The following is a 20,746-nucleotide window of genomic DNA, read 5'->3' on the forward strand; positions in this document are numbered from 1 at the left end:
TCTTAGAATTCCAGTAATGACTCGCTTGGTACTACAGAACTTGGATGACACTTAAATCAGAGCTGTATGTTAAGTGAGGACATGCTTGTACAAGGCATATGCTTCAAGTGTAATGGCGACTTGGTTGAGCTAGTACAGTACAGATTCTGAAGCTTTGCCGAATTGTAGCCATAGTGCTCCAAAAAAGTTACATCTAGACTTCGTGTCATGTGAGAAATTGCATTGAAACGAAAGCTAAAACTCAATGGTAGGAATAACGTCCAACACCTTATTTTTATTTATTTTACCTTTATTTAACTAGGCAGGTCAGTTAAGAACAAATTCTTATTTTCAATGACGGCCGAACGGGGGCAGAACCGAACGGGGGCAGAACGACAGATTTGTACCTTGTCAGCTCGGGGATTCGAACTTGGAACCTTTCGATTACTAGTCCAACGCCACACAGTCTACAGTCCAAACAATTCAGACGTTAAAACAAAGGGTATGAATAATCTATACAAACGCATAAAATAACATCACGCTGCGACATTGTAGCGACGAAAGGCACTACAACTTTCGTCTGCTCACGAGCAACTTGACTCGCGCTAGCAAGTGTAGCCACTAGACAATGCAGCAGTGCACAACACACAGAAGCGGTGATGGCTCGGTCACAACGCTAACTAACTGCCGTAAATATAACACTTCAGATACCATGTTACAGCAAAGTTGTCTTAACAGGTTGAAATAAATGAACAACTACACCAATCCCATACTGAATAATGTGCATTGTGTCACCTCTAATAATCTAGCTATGCCACCTTACCTTGATAAGAGCTAAGGTTCAGTTAGCTAGCTACCCAAACATAAAAGCATGCATCTTTATTGCTTGCAACGCTCAAGTTAAATATCTAACGTTAACTAGCTGACTATCCATAAATGGTAGCAAGCTGCAGCTAGTTAAATAGGAGAAGTAACGCTAGCTAGCTACCTAATACATTCCAATACTGTGAGTTCACAACTTACTATACGTGATCTATCCCATTGTTTCAAGCGGGCAGATAACTTCAAACTTTCATTTCAGACCATAACACTGGGAGGGCAATTAGCCAGTCTACTTTGACCAGTTGGGTATCAAGCAAACCTTTACTACTACCACCACCACATACATAATTGTTGGCTAACGTTGGCATCACAACTTGGCTGATGATGGATGTGGCTCATTCATGTGAACTTAGTAAAACAAGCTGGTTAACTTGCTAGGTAATATAACATCCCTGAACAGCTAGGCAAGACTGGTATAGCGTTTTAAATGTTTACCGTTTCCATCACTGGCGGAGACTGAGAGAGCAGGGGATGATAGTTTAGGCCTCTTGGCTGAAGGCGGGCCGGACTCCAGAACATTATCGGCCATATTTTTTCACGAATTAAAAAATAGCTATATATCCACAAAGGATTGGCTTATTCCCTTGTTTGCGTCTGAGTTCTTTCAAACTTCCCTTCTGTAAATGTTTGATTCTTCCCCCACCGTTTAGGGACGGTAGGGGGAAAGGAGGCAATTGCGATACACTCTTCCTTTCAGGGTTCCCACTCTCGATCTATGCTTAGCCGTCGCTATCAATCCCCCTCCCCTGTCGGAGATGTTGTTCCTTTATAGATTTCTCCGAGTTTAGAAGGAGGAGGGAAGGTGGAGTCGATGAAAAAGACAAGAAAGTAGGCCTTCGACAATCTCATTTAGCCTCTTTGGCGTCGGAAAAATTGTCCCAAGACCTGTCCTCCATGGCAGCATCAGTCTTTTCCGCCATAGTCGCCGGCGAAATCGAGTGTTTAATTCTAGAGCACTCCACTGAGGGGTCGTGTCCAGGGAAGCAAAATGGGAAACGCGATAAAGAACGCAAGCAAACCGTACCCCAGTGGTAGCTAGCTACCTTTGGGGGCCTCGTCTCATGCAACAGTTATGAGGGACCCGAAAACGGATAAATCTTCCACTTTGTCTGAATTGCCATTGCAGTCAATGCAATTTGATCCCAACATTACCACAAAGTAATGAGTTGTCAAATAATACAATTATGGCGTTAGGTCCTTAGTCTAATAAAAAAAACACGAATGAATGTGTCCGACAGTGACAGAATATCAAAATAATTCCCATACGTAAATTGGGATCGTCAAGAAACAAGAACTTGATAGGCTTATCTATATTTGGGGCTATGAAACCGGGATACCCAGTCCCAATGAGTGATAGTGGTTTAAGATGCATTTAAAGCATGGGTTAAAAACCTCATTCAACACTGAAAACAATTCGCATTGTCTTTTAGATAAATACAATTGTATAGGGGTGCAATTCAGATCTGAAAAAAATAATACAGTAAAGCTGACGGATCAAGTTCCGTTCTCCAATTGACTGTACTACACCTATGGGCTCCTATTCGATAAATTAATTCCATGCATGTAATACATTTCCCTTAGCATCTACTTGTAGTCTACATCGTGTCATTAGTTTGTCAATGCAAGGCACTGAATTGGAAAAAATAACGGACACTGAATGCACATTTGGATGTTGCACCCTTTGCGCGATTATGCCAATTACATGCAATGAGGTTAAATTGAAGCAATATAATTTTGAGCAAATAGTTTGTGTTATGACAAATAATTTAGACCAAATCCTAAGATTTAATGTTGCAAAAAATCGCTTGAGTTATAGCCCAGAATGTGCCAATTAATGTCCAATCAGATTGATTCAATTAGTCCTAGTTTTATTTTGCAGAGGACGTTTGGTTTACTTGCCCAAGTGTTTGAGATTTAAAGCTTACCCAAGAAAGGTCTTCAAGGGTAATCATATAACTTAGTGCAATAAGATCACCATTGATTAGAAAGATGAAATTGGTTGATAAATATTGCAAGAAATCATCGATCACTGCGTATGCTGATTTAGGTTGCAATGCATGTGAAGAAAAAAATCCCGACCAAGAACAAGAGAATACGGCGATGAGCGAAAATCTGATAAAGCGAGGGGGTCGCTACAATATTATGGCTATTTTAGAAAAGTGTCAAGCTTCGTCCATAAAATAATGATAGCAACACCCCCAAACATATTTGTGGTCCACAAAATCCTTTGAGTCTTTGTGGTGGTAAATGCCCCCTTCACGATTATCCTAATTTATATTTTCCTTTAAACCTGCCTTTTACTCCCGTCAAATAATATACAATTATCGGTATATTTGTCTATGCGGGCATTTTTTCATCTGTGGCGATGAGTAAATTATGATTTTTATTTCATGTTCTATTTTTTCTTTCGCTCGCAGGTTTTTTTTTCTTCGTTAAATATATTGCCTTCTTCCGCCTCTCCACTCCGTAAAAACACCCCTTCCTTGGATTTTCAGAGATTTTCCTTTTTTCACTCCCTCATTCTTCTTTTGCCTTATCTTTTATTTGTACTTTCTTCCCTCTTTTCGCACCGACACGACATCGCCATTCTTTCACCGGCGGGTCTCGGAGTCGCTATTATCGGCGCTGAAGTCGCTTTCTTTCTCGGTATCTCCTGCCTCTCTCGGTCTGTCCGCACAAACAAAATGGCGGCTTGTTGTTTCTACTCCTCTGATACGGGGGAGGGTTGAGGTACAGCAACATTAGGCGTGAAGGGGGTTGGTACTCGGGTTTTCCCGGAAAATCCTTTCGTATTTTTCCGGAGCGGCAATACTAGTGCTATCATCTGTAGGGGGCAGTCGTGTTCCACCAACATATCAGAATATATTTAAGAGGGCGCTTCGCTTCTATCGATACAAATAAGATTATCATTGCGGCAAACGATGCTCATATAGGCTATATCAGGTGTCTCATTTAGGTAGATTTATGACCAACTGTTACAAATAATAGAACTGAATATTCTGTTATAACAGCATTTTCAATTAGACATGACTAAGTATAAAAACTAACACACACACAAATATACATTTTGTCTTCATCAATAAACTCATATCTCAATATTCCTAATAAATGAGACAATTCTTGCACAATAGAGCCACCATCTAATGCTCTCCTGTCCTGCAATGAACCTGTGAAATGTATTAGTTTGTGAGAACAGACATTTTCTATTTTTATAATAGAAAAGACAATGAAAACATTACCACATTCAGCTCCATGAGGAATAATCAAGCAGTCCTCCAGAAACCCATAGAAATAATTGGGAAAACAAGTGATGCTAGTGAATACATGGTAGTGGATGTACCACAGGCTGTAGTAAATGTTTGCTGCCAGTCAAAAGATACCCTGTGTTAAAAAGGTGGATTTTGTGGTGTTCATTGCCAGTTATAAACTGGACATTATTGTGGCTGCAGCAGAAACGTTTTTGGGACTTAAGGATTTTATACTGAACAAAAAATATAAACGCAACATGCAACAATTGCAAAGATTTCACTGAGTTACAGTTCATAGAATGAAATCAGTCAATTGAAATAAATTCATTAGGCCCTAATCTATGGATTTCACATGACCCGGCAAGGGCACAGCTATGGGTGGGCATAAGCCCACTGGAGAGCCAGGCCAGCCAATCAGAATGAGTTTTCCCTCACAAAAGGGCTTTATTACAGACAGAAATACAACCTCCCCCTTCTCAAACAATCCCCCGGCGAGAAGAAGCCAGATGTCGATGTCCTGGTCTGGCATTGTTAAACGTGGTCTGTGGTTGTGAGGCCGGTCAGATGTGCTGTCAAATTCTCTAGAACGATGTCGGAGGCGGCTTATGGTAGAGAAATTAACAGTACATTTTCTGGCAACAGCTGTTTGGACATTCCTGCAGTCAGCATGCCAATTGCACGCTCCCTCAAAACTTGAGACATCTGTGGCATTGTGTTGTGTGACAAAACTGCACATTTTAGAGTGGCCTTTTATTGTTCTCAGCACAAAGTGCACCAGTTTAATGATCAAGCTGTTTAATCAGCTTCTTGATATGCCACACCTGTCAGGTGGATTGATTATCTTTGCAAAGGAGAAACGCTCACTAACAGAGACGTAAACACATTTGTGCACAAAATTTGAGAGCAATAAGCTTTGTGTCTATGGAACATTTCAGGGATCTTTTATTTCAGCTCATGAAACATGGGACCAACACTTTACATGTTGCGTTTATATTTTTGTTTAGTATACATCTGAAGCACTTGGAAGACAGCCCGCCCTCCCAGGTTCCCCCTGAGCATGTGTAGGGATCGGATTAGTTTATTTTTTAACAGTGAAGTTGTTTGATATATTTTATTTTTGGTAGTTTGTTAGTAGTTCCGTTTTTTGGGGAAACTCTGTTTCCATCCCGCACAGTAGGATGGCGGGATGCACATTAAATTGTGCAATCGCCAATATACCGAAGAAGAACCCACTGAAATGTGACCCGTCACTCTTGAGAGGGATGAACACTCACTCTTGCTCACACTCAGCATTTTGAGGAGTGTATACGGTCACACTCCAGTTGGGAGCAAGGTATATACCCTCCCCATGTCTAGTCTCTCTCAGCCCTAACTCTGTGCACAGGCTCTTTCAACATCAGCAATGGTTTTGGGTGTGTCAGAGGACAGGATCAAGGGGTTTATCTCGTCTTGAATCACAACGTCGTCCTCTATTCTCACCCCAAGTCCACGGAATCGCTCTGGAACCTCGTCATCGTCCTCACATATGTACAGCCCTGAAAGAGAGAGATGGACTGGAGTGTAGTCACTTGATGCATTCATGCACACACATGCATTAAACACTGGAACAGTAGTGCTTCAGTGTTTGTATAGGAATCTCTGGCTGTTTCACTGGGAAGGCTGGGTTTACAGTACACAAAACATTCTCCTTAGCAAAACATAAATGATGCTTGTGTAAAGTTACAAATTCTACCATGTAAACTATGTGGAGCCCACCGTGCGTGCGGTGAGTGGTGCAGTAATAAAGTGTTGTCTCTAAGGCAGAATACCCCTAGTGGAGTGTTAATCCAGCCTAAAAAGTGCACCGTTTTTCAAAGTTTGTCAATCAGTTGAATATGCCTAATATGAAGAACTGAACTGTGTGAGAGAGAGATTGTACCCAGGCTCATGGATACAGTACCTGGCTCTATTGTGATTGCCATTCCAGGCTGGAGGGGCTGAGAGCGGGAAAGCTCAGGGGTATCGTGCACATCCATGCCCAGGTAGTGACCAACATGGTGGGGGCAGTAGCGCCGCGCCGCCTGGAAGCAGCAATACAGGTCACCGAATCAACAAAGTACACTGCATGCTCAAGCTCTGAACTCAATGTTCCAATATCTCACGTAAAACTCCTCATTCTATGTGGTGATAAAGTTACCTTCCATTACAAATCTAAGTTAATCTATGGTCAAGTTTCAGTTTAAGAAATTTAAGTTAATTTATTACTGCTGGCATTAATCTACTTTTATCTATCAATGACATCTAATATTTGCATTTCAGGAGGGAAGGACGAGTGTTGGTCCGATAAGTGCAAATAAAAATGTATCTACCATAATTACCACAGCTAGACTATTGCTTTCTTATTAAACCCCTACAACCATTAAACCCCTACAACTCATCCAGAACGCCGCAGCCCGTCTGGTGTTCAACCTTCCCAAGTTCTCTCCCGTCACCCCGCTCCTCCGCACACTCCACTGGCTTCCAGTTGAAGCTCGCATCTGCTACAAGACCATGGTGCTTGCCTACGGAGCTGTGAGGGGAACGGCACCTCCGCACCTTCAGGCTCTGATCAGGCCCTACACCCAAACAAGGGCACTGCGTTCATCCACCTCTGGCCTGCTGGCCCCCCTACCTCTGCGGAAGCACAGTTCCCGCTCAGCCCAGTCAAAACTGTTCGCTGCTCTGGCACCCCAATGGTGGAACAAGCTCCCTCACGACGCCAGGACAGCGGAGTCAATCACCACCTTCCGTAGACACCTGAAACCTCACCTCTTTAAGGAATACCTGGGATAGGATATAGTAAATCCTTCTAACCCCCCCCCCCCAAAAAAAAAGATATAGATGTACTATTGTAAAGTGGTTGTTCCACTGGATATCATAAGGTGAATGAACCAATTTGTAAGTCGCTCTGGATAAGAGCGTCTGCTAAATGACGTAAATGTAAATGTTATTCAATGAGCATATCTGCTAAATAAACCTGCTCAACTGGACAACATTTGGATTGGAGTTCACTATTAATCTTCATATTGAGGCATTTTCTAGTCAGGATTGTTAGAAAATATTTCAGTAATTGATTACACTCCAATAAACAATCCAAAACTTTTGAAAGAGCAAAGCTGCTCAATCAAATGTATATTAAACTTTGGTTTGGCTTGATTTCTTTCCTTTTCCCTGAGTTGAATTGCTACAGGAAAGTGATGCCTCGATTATAGGTAGTACACAGGGATATTGTGCTTTACGAAGGGTGTAATTAGGTCACTAATTTACAGTTTAAATTGGCCAGAAGACATTATGGTGATTTCCTGACCACAGACCATTGGAGAGAGCAAAGTAAACACAAAATATCCAAAGTGCCAGGATTCTTTGCCCAGAAAATATTTTAACTGTGACTGTTTGATAGGGTCCCTTCTTTCAGTTCTGTGTCTGCCTTTTATTTTCACATATTTGTCACATACACCGGATAGGTGCAGTGAAATGTGTTGTTTTACAGGGTCAGCCATAGTAGTACAGCACCCCAGGAGTAAATTAGGGTTAAGAGCCTTGCACAAGAGCACAGTCTCAGGTATCTGAAATAGCGACCTTTCAGTTACTGGACTAACGATCTGATCGCTAGGCTAACTGCCATCATGGTAGGCCTAACACTTTATAATAACAGCCAGTAATAAACAATTTATAAAGCATTTACAAACAGTTCAACATTTATTAATCATTACTCCAATATTAGTACATCACACTACTACAACAGTGTGATTGTTTTGGAATAAAATGTTCCAATAGATTTCCTTAAACATCCTGTGTTGTGTTCTTATTCTTTTAACATTGACATGTTCTAGGCCAGATTTTCCCAAACTAGGGGTCACGACCCCATGTGTGGTCACCTGATTTGTAGTGGGGTCGTGAGAGAATTTTAATTTAGTTAATAAAACCGGGGTTACATCAGTAACCACCGGTAGCCACTAAATGCAGTTGTAATGAACAGAGCGGTTTCTGTTTTCTTCCTACAACCGAGTGGACAAGATTAGGCACTAAATCAGACTTGGGGTGATGTTCTTTTCTACACAGAAGGTCATTCAACATTATTGCCTGATAATCTTCAGACTTTCCTAATACCTTTCTGATGCATTTCAGTCATTTCAAACCATACCGATTGAAATACTGTCAGACTGATTTGTAATAGACTGTCATAGCCCAAATCAAAAAAGTTTACATTGGCCGTTGATTACATCATATTTATTTTGTTTTTACATGGTGGGGTCACTATTTATTTATTTTTTATCAAAATGGGGTCGCAGGCCAAAAAAGTTTGAGAACCCCTATTCTAGGCCTGGTACTGCTAGAATGCCTAACATGGCAATGGCATGTCCATCTTTTGGTGAGAAATTACACTGGTCACTCTAAACATTTATAAAGAACTATAAATTGAGAAAGCAAACCGATATCAATCACTCCGGTGCCATTGCTGAAAGCTCCTCCACCACGCACCAGTCTTGCTGAATGCCTTCTCTCCTACCAGCCTCCCAACACAAGCGTTACCCAAGCAGGTGTGATACCTAGGCTACTCCTGTGGCGTGCTGCAATCCTTGGCCCCCACCTTTTGGTCTTCTCCCGACTACCACCCAGGCCTGATTATTGTGCAACCTCATAGGCCTAATATTTGAAATCGGAGTCTTAGAAAACGTATGGCTATTTCTCACGTTGATCGTTAGGCTACAAATGAACATGTTGCTATTGTCTACCCTAGACTTACACTGAGGATGATGAATTTAGGGCCCGATGCCCCATAAACACAGAGATTTTAGTGTTTTTACCATGTTGCATCCTGGGAGAAACGATACGCTTGCCCGGGTATTGCACTAGAGAACTCTGCGTGTTTTTCACATTCGACACGGAAAAAACTGCACGCTTGCGTTTACATGTCTAGATTGTTCTGTCGGTAATTAACCATGTCTCTGGAACGTATGCACCTTTTGAAATCAGTGGTGTTAAAGACTGATTCTAGTACCGTCTGAATCAAAATGTAAAATCCTATCTAGACTTGCCATTATTTTTGCTGCTTTTAAAAATGTTTATTTAACCTTTATTTAACTAGGCAAGTCAGTTAAGAACAAATTCTTATTTAAAATGACGGCCTACACCAGCCAAACCCTAACCCAGACGACGCTGGGCAAATTGTGCGCCACCCTATGGGACTCCCAATCACGGCCAGTTGTGATACAGCCGGAAATCAAACCAGGGTCTGTAGTGACACCTCTTGCACTGAGATTCAGTGACTTAGACCGCTGCGCCACTCAGGAGCCCATTTACTGTCAGGAAATGTGCAATCAAACTCAGGTCCTGACATTTCTTACCCATCTGAATTAAAAAGGTCAATGGTCTGAAGTTTCAGCACATAAATGTAAGAATTAAGGATTATAAAGGACCTATATGATTTATTACTGAACGTTATTAATATTAAAGTGTTTGTTATATAATAGGGTTTTTGATAAACAGCATTAACCTCTAATACCCTTTCCTAGCCATTGAGTCTACGTGGTTAAGTCCCCTTAAGCCACAAAATATAACCTATTACTTTCAATTAAATATTACTATTAAAACATTTGAGTTAACTTCAGTTATCTATGCATGCATTTGATACCATTATCAGTTAACCTGGACATGGAGTTATTTTCTTCAACCATGGAACTACTTTGAGCAGAAGGACACAGCGACACTGAGCATACCTTAAGTGCATCAGCATCACTGGTGGAGCAGTTCACGATGCCCAGCTGTCTGAGTTGGCGTCCCAGCAGAGCCAACATGGTGCTGTAGATGTGGTCCAGACTGACCCCTGGGGAGCACAGAGACAGACAGGCCTTCTGCACCTCCAACACCGCCTCATACAACTCTGCCTGGGCAGGGCTGAACCTGGGCTCACCATGCAAGAGAGGGGTAGAAAAGGAGACTTCATTAAAAGGAGGGCGAGAAGGAGCGAACATCCAAAATGGTATCTCTGTTGATGCAACTTACTTTCCGTTCACCGGCCAGGTGCGAGTAATATCACTGACATAACAAAAGTATTCACACCCTCCATCAAGTAGCACCATCTCCCCATTCTGAGAGAAAGAAAAGACAAGGAATTGGGCAAAGTCTTGTTTGTCTGGACACAGAGAGTTACTGGTATAGATGTAGTACTGACCATCGTGGCAAAGCTGGGGTGTTAATAATTCTAAAACTTCTGACCTCAGAATTGTGGGCCCACATTCAGCAGCAACATTACATATGTCCCTTCACCTTGACAATCTGGTTGTTGTTTATGTAATGAAGTGTATTGGCTCGGTTTCCACCAGCAACCACAGGAGGATAGGCCAAGAAATTGGCTCCATGGGCACGGCACTCAAAATCAAACTGGGATTGAGAAAGAGATTCACATTAACATTTCATCATTATCGTTGCTACCATAGGTGTTAAACCATATTTTCAATGACAACACACCATAATTATATAGTGTCTAAAGACCTGTAACTCACCTTAGCATACAGTAGAGCTTCATCAATGTCCCCTTGAGACATACCCATAGTCTTCTTGAATGCCTGAAAGAGGGGATGACGAGGGTTTACATGAACAGTTGAGAGAGCTTCACTCATGGCGTGTGTGAGGTGACTCACCTGTGCTGTGATGCGACCAGCCTCCTTCATGAGAGCCACCTCGGCTGGGCTCTTGAGGGCCCTGAGGGAGTGTGTAAGGGGTCTGAGAGAGCGCACCATGGGCCCCCCTTCCAACAGGGGCCGAACATGGGTCTGGTGGAGCCCAGGGTGGCAGGGCTTGGAGCCATCATACCACACAGTGCTACCTGAGAGAGAACAATCAAAGTAAAATTCTTAGTGATATAGTTTGTCTAATTTCTTTACATCACTTTGAAATGGTTCAAACAGTTGCATTTGTTCAGAATGAAAATTTGATCCACAATTTGGAACTACGTTCCTCAGGCTTCTAATCCCTAATCTTTCATCCCAAGAGTAACATTTACTCTAAAATGTGTATGTTCAAATGACTTTCCCCTAGTTACCCCCTACCTTTAAGGCTTTTGAGTACAAGTCCCAACTCTTCTGTGCAGTGGACCCTCTCCACCCCCGTCAAAGCTGCCGCCCCGTCCTTCCCTGACCTGGGCCCGTCCCACAGCTCCCTGGCCGGGTCCCTGCGCGGTACAAAGAGGATGGCTTGGTCCGGGCGGCCGGTACCACACAGAACCAGGGCGCTGTCTGGCTCAAGGATGCCTGTGAGGTAGAGGAAGTCCTGGTTCTGGTGGAAGGGGTAGGGGATGTCATTGGTCATGTAGCGGATTGGGTGGGAGAGTACAATGACGAGGTGTTTGTTGGACGAAGCAGTGGGTCCTAGCCGATCTGCCTGAACCTCGATGAGAGAGGCCAGTCTTTGCCGACGGAGATCAAACTCTGTTTGGGTTAAGCCAGGGGTCACCTCACCTGTGACAGAGAGCAGGAAGGGGAAGAAGTTATAAACCCACCATTCAAAACTCCCTGAAGCGACTGCACTGTACTACACAACAGTATTCATACCCATAGTTTGTGGTTGTGAATAAGATAACAATGAGCTTTGATTTCGGGTAAATGCTGTAGAGTAACCGATTGGCAGAAATGGAACATAGCTGTATGCCCATGAGTACATAAACCATTTTTTATGAAGTGTGGATGAGTGAAGGGGCTTAGCTGGCCGAGGTATCTTGGTGGAACCTTCCGCGGTTTCCACCCTCCTGGTTTAACGGAGACATTCCGGCATGGGCACCACAGATGACCTGCAGAGAGGTTACCAGTGAGGGAAACGTTTGCTAATAAATTCACAGTTCTTTTTCACCTAGGTCTTAAAGAATCTTCCACAATCTGCTGGCCATACAAATGTACATTATTTAAGACTTATACATGACATTATAAGTTGATCCTATAATAAAAGTATGACATATCATTGGGGAATAACATGCATTATGCCCTCTATCTTGCTGAGGCAAGCATTTGTGTTATACAAACATACAATGTGAAATTAGCTTGCATAAATCATGGGGAAGATCTCAATTGCATACTCCACGCGTCCTCTCTTAAAACCCATTGGATGAGAAAGCAAGAGGTCCCTCCCCTCGGACCTTCTCCCTCAATAGGATTTGAGAAAAGGACGCCAGGAGTACACAATTGTGATCTTGACCCTGACTACAGTAGTTAAATAAGCTAATTTGTCTGGACAGTGGCAAGATATAAAAATGACCTTCTACCATTGTAATAAATTAAATACATATAACCAAATATTTCACCACTCACCTTGACTCCAAAACTTTGAGAGTGACACCAATTGGGTAGCGGATCTGGTCAAAATGTTAGGTGAGGGCAACATTGTTGCAAGTCGGTCAGACTATCAGCGACAGTTAACTCCCATTATAATGATGTCCACAAGTAATGGCGCTAAATTGTATTGAGGTATACACAATTACATCAAATATAAATAATTTAGCAGACAAAAAAATCCAACATAAACTATATAAAACGACTACCTCTTCATAAGACAGCCAACATGTTGGAATTTGTGACTATATCATGTCGATTAATGCGTCTGTCCGTCTGCCGTGCTTGTGAGGTGACAAGTTTCAGCCTCCCCTGTAAGACAATCGTTACCATTGGTGGAAGTACAATATCAGGTTTTTTGATTGGATCGCAATTATATGACCTCTTTTGTTTGCGACTTGATCCATTCACGCAGGACCTCATCGCTTGTTTTGTTTGTCATATGTTTCTATCTAATTAATGCCTGCGTTAAAAAAATCTACGGAACAACATACACCATCGACTAGTATTTTAAAGCGATTGTTGTGGAGGCTTGGTTGCACCCCTCTATTCGAAGCTACCCGTCGTTGAAGAGCTGTCTGGTCATACAGGTAGCTAATCTAACTCTCATATACTGTGTTTTATTGGAAATAATTGGCCTTTCTGGTTTGTTTTCTCTGATTTTAATCATGCATTCAAATAATCCCCACGGCATGACTAACTCGACAGAATTCCAGAATATTCTATCCTCACAATCCATGCTACATTTCTGCACGTGCCCTGGGACAAACTATGTTTTCTGAGATAAAGGAGTTAGCTAGTTTACTAATAATACTAAATGAGGCTGTGCAGCACATGTGTATGCTATCAATGCTCATATTTTACTAGATACCTAGCTAGCAGTTTCCTTTTTACTTCCTCGCAATTTGTTGTTGTGTAGCGTGTGCTGGACCTGTGAAGTGAGAATGGACCCGCGGAAAGTGCATGAGTTGAAGGCCTTCGTGAAGTTGTGCGACGAAAATCCCTCCATATTGCACCTTCCCGAGCTCGGATTCCTCCGGGCCTGGTTGCAAGGGTCAGTTGATAATCCTTCTGTTTATCGCATAGCGTCAAGCGTGCACTTTCTCATAATCGTCAAAAGTAGCGGGCCACTATCTGTTAGGACTCGGATCAACCCATGTCAATACCCGGTTTATTCCCCGTATATCAAGAGTATTAGAGTTAAATGAATGAAGTCATTGTTAATGCATTTTCGTGTGATTTTTGTTGTTGCCAATTCTCCAACTACCCTGAACGGGAATGCCGCAGTCACACCCACTCGCTGCTGCTAAGTGTCAGGCATATTTCTCTCTGTCTGATATAAATCAGTACAACGTACTTTATTAATTGAATAAAAAAATATATAAATTCCTACTGTACTAAGTAATACACCAACGTACTGGCAGCAGTTGGCAAAATTGAAAGGCTCATATAGGAGAGAATGAAAATTTAAATTAGATTCTTTTTTTCAGAATGGGAGCTACAATTCCACAAGCCCCCCAAAATGACTCTTCGTGCAAGGTATAAGTATGACTTGTTTCATATATCCATCCAGTTGCTATATTTGACAGCCTACCAGTACAGTTCAGCCAATAAAACTAATGAATTTCAGGGTGGGTGTCCATGTGCTGGAGCTCCTCCCCCTGCCTCTGCTCCTGAGCCCCATGCCCCCTCTGAGAGTGAGGAGAGTGAACTAGGTAAGTCCATGGCAGCTTTCTGACACCTGGCCCACACATTTTCCCACAGTCACCCATTGAGTTCGTAAAGAAAATGGGTACACAGGCCAAAGGGTTATTGTCCTCTGAAAAGGAAATGATAGACTCGCACACCATACCAATAAATCATCACCCAGACACTTACAGTTCCATCTAATACATTCAGTGAAGACTGCAGATCAACAAACAATACGTTGCATGACCAGACAGTTTGTAACGCTGCCTTATAAACTGATTGCCAAGCTCTTGAGCAGTGCTTATACAACCAGTGGCGATTATAGCATGGAAATCTTGGTGGGGCAAATGTTTTTATTTTGCACCACTAAACGATACATGAATTGCACTATAATGGTGCCAAACAGTGCCCCCAAACTGTTAGGGCCTACATAAAGCTGTCCCAACAGCAGTCCCAACACCTAACCACTGCTACACCTGGCTATCAGCAGAGCCTTGTCTGGCAGCGAAACAGTTCATCCAGCCTCATTTACTGCCTTTAAAAAAACAGCTGATATGACTGACTTGCTTAAGCAAATGTGGTTTCTACTGACAATTGAGATGTACAAACTATGGCATAAGGGGATGACAAGCGGATAAGAGGTAATTGGTAAATTCGATTAAGACATTAATGAGCGAACCGGGACGGATGTAGTCAATATAACTATTTGTTCTGCACTTTTGAAATGTACAGCGACAGAATTCAGAACATGGGCCGTTCTTAGTGTTTTCCCTGTACACCAAATCAGAACCGTAGGATAAATAAAAGGGGCATATAAGCACACAATGAAAGCTCTTACAATATTCGATGACATTTCTCAAAAACCGGTTATAGGCTACATGTGCACCACCGAGTCAGAACAGTAACTTTAGGTGAAAATAGACCAAATTATTAGGGTGAGGCACATGGGCTACTGACAGCTTACTACACAACATATACTTAGTATTACTTTCTTAGCTACAGAATACTTATCTCCCTGGCATTTACATCATTTATGCAGCAGCATATAAGACATTTTTGGTCTCACCTTGTTGTGATGTGCTCACTTGAAAAGGAAGGTGGTGTGGCGGTCTTTCGCAGGCAAATTTTGTCATCAAAGAAAGACAAAGGCCGGATTTACAATTCCGATTTGGATGACCGTTCAAAACTTATTTTCCCAGTCTGAGCTTGTTTATTCCCGACTTCCCAGTTGCAATGCTTGCAGTTAGCCGCTGTCACAAATTCCTTCCAAACCACTCAATGTTGAATTTGCGATTTCCAACTTGTGTAATGTTTATGGCCGATGAGCACCGATACGTTTTATCTATTAAATAAAGGTTCAATAAAAAAAAATACATTTAACTGTAATTTCTCCATTATTTATTTTCATATGACAAGGATTAAAAAGGATTTGCCAGTAGATTGTTGAATTGATGAATGCTAGCTAAGATTTTTAAAGTAAGATGTTGACATGATCAGTCCAATCAAAGCTACTGTACATAATGTGATTTGACGTCATTTTATCTGTGGCCAATGACCTTGAGCCTTCTTGGAAGGGCACTACTAATGTAATTCTATGGCAGGAGCCAAAGGGCTTGAATTTTCAATGTCTACCCTTACTACTTGGTTGTGACGTAGTGTCCCCGTGAGTGGCTCAGTGTTCTGTCAATCACGGCGCAACGCTCCTATTTTCTGCAGGCTTGCCCCACCGCCACAGAAAGCACTGAACTAGGCTGAAATACCATATTTGTATGCGGATTTATTAACTCAATGATATATCTTTATTTTACATTGTTTGCAAACTGATATGTGACTTGTATTAATGCCAAAATAACATTTAAAACAGGCAAGCCCACAAAAAAATGTGGGGCTCAAAACAGGTGGGGCTCTGTCCTGAATGACAGGTTGCCACCATATACAACATACAATAATGGAATTAGAGGCGCAAGCTTTCAGTGTCTCTCATATCTGCTAAAATTCTGAAGTCCTTGATGGGTCCCCTTGCTTCTTCAGAGATCGACCAAGATGGGGTGATTGAGCCAGACACAGACGAACCTCAGGAGATGGGAGACTTTGAAAATCTGGAGGTGAGAATATTTACTCTACTGAAGACAAACCCGTTATTAATAAAACTTAAGGATGGGAGAGTGCATGCAGTGCTTTTCATTTGGGGAGTTTCTGCAGATGAGAACTAATGACAAATGCATCTAGTGAGCATGCAAGCCCTGAAGAAGACTGCTTGAAATTTCCCAGCCAAAGCAGAAGACCACATGTCATCTCATATGTCTTGCAGATAAATAGTGTGTTCTTGTTCCTTTAGGTGACAGAGGAAATGATGGACCAGGCCAACGAGAAGAAGATGGAAGCTATTGAAGCGTTAGGAGAAGGTGGGTTGGTTGTTCTAAGGTTCTTGCATTGACATTGCACTGACCTTGTAGTAAATCGGGAAGACATTTTAATGGCCGGTGGTTATAATTATCACTTTTTGGTGCTGTCAAATACAGGTGACTTGCAGAAAGCCCTGGACCTCTTCACTGAAGCCATCAAACTCAATCCACGGGTAGCTATCATGTATGCCAAGAGGGCTAGGTGAGTCCCACGGCTAGACTTAACAATGCCATACCACATGATGTGCTCTAGTACATGATCACGTAGTATTCATACAGACTGCGTATGTTCTTTGCCAGCGTCTACATCCGGATGCAGAAACCCAATGCAGCTAAGCGGGACTGCGACAGAGCCATTGACATCAACCCAGATTCTGCACAGCCCTACAAGTGGAGGGGGAAAGCTCACAAGTATGCTGCTAGATAGGCTGCATATTCAATCTCATCAGACACAATGCAGTTGTATATGATTTATAAGTAATACAATATAGGGGGGTGCCGAGTAGTCGGACAAAATGAGTATCGTAAGGGATATTGGCAATTTTCTGGATACGATTGTGATCAGAGTATTTTTATTATCCGTGATTGGGAAAAATACATTTGAGTGTCAGCACACATCTTTCTCAAGTTAGTCAGTCGTGCAAGGTTCTACATGGTCTAAATAACTCAACTGGCTGTCTGTCTAAAGAAAAGGCCTGGCTGTACGTTGATCATGCTGCTCTGATTGGATAGAGTGAAGCTGTAATTCTCTGTCCACTCACGTCATAATTTCACCAGATCAGTTTTTCTTGCATATTTTTCAGTCTGATCATTTAGATTGCTGCTGCCTGCTACTATGATAAATCACATGTCGAGGACGTTTGCTATCAAGATATGTGCATAATATCTAACACGCGAGGCATGGGTAGGGGGGAAAAATATGAAACGATGATGGGCATTCTGACTGTCAGCAAACTTGGCAGCCCACTGCAAGTTGAGGACACAGACACACACCTCTGCGCGCTGCTCCTAATCTGCAGCTTTGTTTTGAAGTGAATGTGCAGGGAGGTATTTTGCCAACATCTAAAAGTCCATAGTTAAATAAAGGTTAAATAAAATATTAAAACACTTCTGTTTTTTCCGGTCACGAGTATCATCCGATCCGACTATCAACTGTCAATGTACAGATACGATTATGAGTATGGCCATTTTGGCACACCCCTAATACAATACTTTGAGTCTCTTTCCTCTTTGTGTGTCAGGTTGCTGGGGCACTGGGAGGAGGCAGCGAAGGACCTGGCCACTGCCTGCAAACTGGACTACGACGAGGACGCCAGCGCTATGCTGAAAGAGGTCCAGCCCAAGGTACCCAGCCACTATCTGTCTTTTTGAAACCAGAGCAGTTCCAAGGTTGTCTGGTCAATCAGTGTCTTCTGGATGGACTTTCACTTCATGCTCTTTCTCTCCTCAGGCTAACAAAATCATTGAGCACCGGCGCAAGTATGAGCGTAAGAGGGAGGAGCGAGAGATCAAGGACAGGAAGGAGAGGGTAAAGAAAGCGAGGGAAGAGCATGAGAAAGCTCAGAGGGTGAGTGTTTGGTGCAAGAACAGAGTGGAGAATAAGAATTTCAAAATAGTGTCTCAACGTAAACATTTTTTAAAAACTCTGCACAGGAGGAAGAGGCTAGACAAGCAGCAGGAGGAGGTGGCTTCCCAGGTTTCCCAGGTAAGAGAGGGAATATGGGTTCATGAAATGTCTTGACGATAAGTTCATTAGCTCAATCAGGTTTGTTAGTGCACGGCTTGAACAAAGGCCTGTAATCCCTGGCCCTGTAATTCTCCAGTACCTGGGCTGGTGACCACTGCTCTACATTATCTGACCATCACCCAAGGGTCCATTGGAGCCCTGTAATCGCATTAATCCTGGGTTCCTTGTCTCATGCTGTAGGTGCTGGCGGTTTCCCAGGGGGTGCTGGCGGTTTCCCAGGGGGTGCTGGCGGCTTCCCAGGGGGTGCTGGCGGCTTCCCAGGGGGTGCTGGCGGCTTCCCAGGGGGGGCTGGCGGTTTCCCAGGGGGGGCTGGAGGCTCTCCTTTCGGCATGCCTGGTCTAGGAGAGCTCTTTAACGACCCAGAGGTGCTCAACGCCATGAAGGTACGACGCTCCTTAAATTGAAGTGTTTGCAGACTTACAGTTAGCCCTTGGATTCCATGTCAGTATCCACATCTAATCCCATCTCTCCTGTGTTTTTTCTCCAGGACCCTGAGGTGATGGCAGCTTTCCAGGATGTGGCTCAGAACCCAGCTAACATCGCCAAGTACCAGGGTAACCCCAAGGTCATGGCCCTCATCACCAAGCTGAGCGCCAAGTTCGGGAGCCCTTCGCCCTAGAGGAGAGGAGGTGAAGGAAAAAAGAGGGGCGATTTAAAAAGAGGGAAGCGGGAAGAAGAATGAGTGGTGGGAGAGTAGCAAATGGATGTAGTCAGGTGTTGGGAGAGCTAAAAAGCTTATTTGAGATTAGTCCACTGTGTATGGATCAAATGGGTAATGTTGATGGGCAGATGGGTAAAGAGGAGACTAGAGGCATGCAGCAAGTTTTACACTAGACAAGGGTTTGGAGGGGGGGTCAACAGTAACTCTTATACTGTATGTTCTTAAATGGAGCCCACCTATTTGGGGCTGTTAGCTCTTAGTGGTTACTCAAGCCAACTTATGGACACTGATGGGAACACTACTGGTTAATAATGGGGAATCAAAACAGCCTGTCAGAGCCTTCTCATTCAGAATTCCCATTGACTCCTCTTCCCACCCACCCCATCCATTGTTGTTTTTTACCTGAATCTGGAATAGTCAAACAGGACTCAGACATTAGACACCAGGTCAGAGGAACATTTTAGAGACATTATTATATGGAGTTGTCATCTTCTGTGTTCTCTACTGAGCCAACCAAATCAATGGCTATTTGTTTTCTATCAGGACTGGATGTGGTAAAGCGATTCCCCTCAGGTTTTCTGTTTTACTCACTTTCACTGTAACGTACATTTTTTAAATGTCTGACTCCTTCCAAATGCAAAAAAACAAGTAATATTACTCTTTTGTTTGATTTTGAAATCGTAAGGGAAATATCAATTCGAATCAATAAATATTTGGTTGCAAAATATTTTGTCATGGTTGTTTTAATCAGATGAGTTGGTCATTAAAATGTAAGTTCCCATTATTCCCCATGGTGAACACCGATCATGGCATTAGGAAAACGTTGCTTCATTTCACCCGTTCTGAATGCCCTTGGTGCATTTGTCAATTAATTCCCATCAATTAATCATTCAACTACTTGTCAAGAGGCACAAGGCATGTACAATTTTGGCTACAATCAGAATGCCTCATATCACATTTATTTGTATATATCCACCAGTGGAGGCTGGTGAGTGGAGGATGGCCATAGTAGTAGCTGGAATGGAGTAGATGAAATGTAATGTGTGGATGAAGTGTTTCATTCCATCAGTTCCATTCCATCCATTACTATGAACTGTCCTCCATTCACCAGCCTCCACTGATATCCACTGTATGAATGGCGTAGGTTCCTATTTCAGTCATGCATTTGTTCACGTGGGTCAAACAAACACCCTAACATATTGGTTGACAGTAGAGCCTCCCACAATGCAGGAGATGGTTGCAGAATGAAGTTGTTGAAGAGCAACTACAGAAACTTGCAGGGATACTGTATATAATGATGAGATGACAAACATGTAGGCAGGTGCAAGTCAGACAATTATCTCCATAATGCTTCGAAAGGCAGTGGCCATCACTGGGCACGTTCGTCATTGCAGACGATTCTAAAAGCAAGGCGTGACTGACTAATTTACAAATCACCTTGCATCATAAATAACTGACTTATCTACAAATAATATTAAATAGTCGGTCACAATTTACCCATGATAGAAAACAGTTTTGATGCTATAGAACACGTTTCCATCCACAGTTTTATGTAAAATAAAAATGAAAAGACAGCTCTGGTGGAAACAGGAGGTTTCGGTATAATTGTAAAAATGCTACTGATAATTTGTTAGTATGACATGGTGGATCTTGTTGTGAAAATGGCAATTGAATTGCCTTTATGCGCAAATATTGATATAAAAACCATCAAAGTAAACTTGGAAACCCGATGATATGGTGTGCGTGGTCCTCCCACTACGACCCCAGAAACCGTGCAGTTTATTAGGCTAAAA

At 42.6% G+C, this 20,746-nt stretch overlaps 3 protein-coding genes across 17 annotated transcripts in view; 1 reads left to right on the top strand and 2 right to left on the bottom strand.

Moving 5' to 3' along the window:
- LOC115171283 (histone acetyltransferase p300) overlaps positions 1-4,798 on the bottom strand; it is a 34,972-nt gene extending 30,174 nt beyond the window's left edge. For 8 of the 12 annotated variants that reach the window (XM_029727952.1, XM_029727950.1, XM_029727948.1 and 5 more), the window contains exon 1: positions 1,297-4,798. In XM_029727952.1, coding sequence (XP_029583812.1) covers positions 1,297-1,390 — 94 coding nt within the window. In that variant the 5' untranslated portion in view covers positions 1,391-4,798. The remainder of the gene's footprint in view (positions 1-1,296) is intronic. The other 4 variants (XM_029727958.1, XM_029727957.1, XM_029727953.1 and 1 more) reach the window with 1 other exon arrangement.
- A 227-nt stretch (positions 4,799-5,025) lies between these two features.
- LOC115171285 (xaa-Pro aminopeptidase 3) lies at positions 5,026-12,809 on the bottom strand. 3 transcript variants are annotated; one of them, XM_029727963.1, is made up of 11 exons: positions 12,661-12,809; positions 12,431-12,571; positions 11,794-11,916; positions 11,180-11,587; positions 10,772-10,956; positions 10,634-10,696; positions 10,398-10,511; positions 10,134-10,219; positions 9,848-10,031; positions 6,049-6,169; positions 5,026-5,644 (listed from the first exon to the last, which is right to left on the bottom strand). In XM_029727963.1, the coding sequence occupies exons 2-11, from the start codon at positions 12,501-12,503 to the stop codon at positions 5,478-5,480; spliced, it is 1,524 nt and encodes a 507-aa protein (XP_029583823.1). In that variant the 5' UTR covers positions 12,504-12,571; positions 12,661-12,809; the 3' UTR covers positions 5,026-5,477. The 3 variants fall into 3 exon arrangements, with proteins under 3 accessions (XP_029583823.1, XP_029583824.1, XP_029583822.1); XM_029727964.1 differs by having other exon boundaries at positions 11,832-11,916; positions 12,431-12,809; XM_029727962.1 differs by having other exon boundaries at positions 12,431-12,809.
- A 91-nt stretch (positions 12,810-12,900) lies between these two features.
- On the top strand, positions 12,901-19,678 carry LOC115171286 (hsc70-interacting protein). 2 transcript variants are annotated; one of them, XM_029727965.1, is made up of 13 exons: positions 12,901-13,041; positions 13,371-13,505; positions 13,942-13,990; positions 14,082-14,166; positions 16,172-16,245; positions 16,479-16,545; positions 16,663-16,747; positions 16,846-16,956; positions 17,787-17,889; positions 17,996-18,112; positions 18,199-18,250; positions 18,473-18,675; positions 18,780-19,678. In XM_029727965.1, exons 2-13 carry the CDS (start codon positions 13,396-13,398, stop codon positions 18,909-18,911), a joined length of 1,188 nt encoding a protein of 395 aa, XP_029583825.1. In that variant the 5' UTR covers positions 12,901-13,041; positions 13,371-13,395; the 3' UTR covers positions 18,912-19,678. The 2 variants fall into 2 exon arrangements, with proteins under 2 accessions (XP_029583825.1, XP_029583826.1); XM_029727966.1 differs by lacking the exon at positions 13,371-13,505 and having other exon boundaries at positions 12,917-13,041.
- Positions 19,679-20,746: the final 1,068 nt, after the last annotated feature.

This window comes from Salmo trutta, chromosome 32 (genome assembly GCF_901001165.1).
Source record: "Salmo trutta chromosome 32, fSalTru1.1, whole genome shotgun sequence".
Taxonomy (NCBI): Eukaryota; Metazoa; Chordata; class Actinopteri; order Salmoniformes; family Salmonidae; genus Salmo; species Salmo trutta.

What these genes read in the sequence shown, in the direction of transcription:
- LOC115171286 (XM_029727965.1), top strand. Translation starts at nt 13,396, where the DNA reads ATGGACCCGCGGAAAGTGCATGAGTTGAAGGCCTTCGTGAAGTTGTGC. An exon ending in TGGAGGGGGAAAGCTCACAA is followed by an intron (nt 16,957 to 17,786) that starts GTATGCTGCTAG and finishes TTTGTGTGTCAG; the next exon opens with GTTGCTGGGGCACTGGGAGG. An exon ending in AGGTGCTCAACGCCATGAAG is followed by an intron (nt 18,676 to 18,779) that starts GTACGACGCTCC and finishes TTTTTTCTCCAG; the next exon opens with GACCCTGAGGTGATGGCAGC.
- LOC115171285 (XM_029727963.1), bottom strand. Translation starts at nt 12,503, where the DNA reads ATGTTGCCCTCACCTAACATTTTGACCAGATCCGCTACCCAATTGGTG. An exon ending in TCCACACTTCATAAAAAATG is followed by an intron (nt 11,588 to 11,793) that starts GTTTATGTACTC and finishes TCTCTGTCACAG; the next exon opens with GTGAGGTGACCCCTGGCTTA. An exon ending in ACCTGGCCGGTGAACGGAAA is followed by an intron (nt 10,032 to 10,133) that starts GTAAGTTGCATC and finishes TGGTGAGCCCAG; the next exon opens with GTTCAGCCCTGCCCAGGCAG.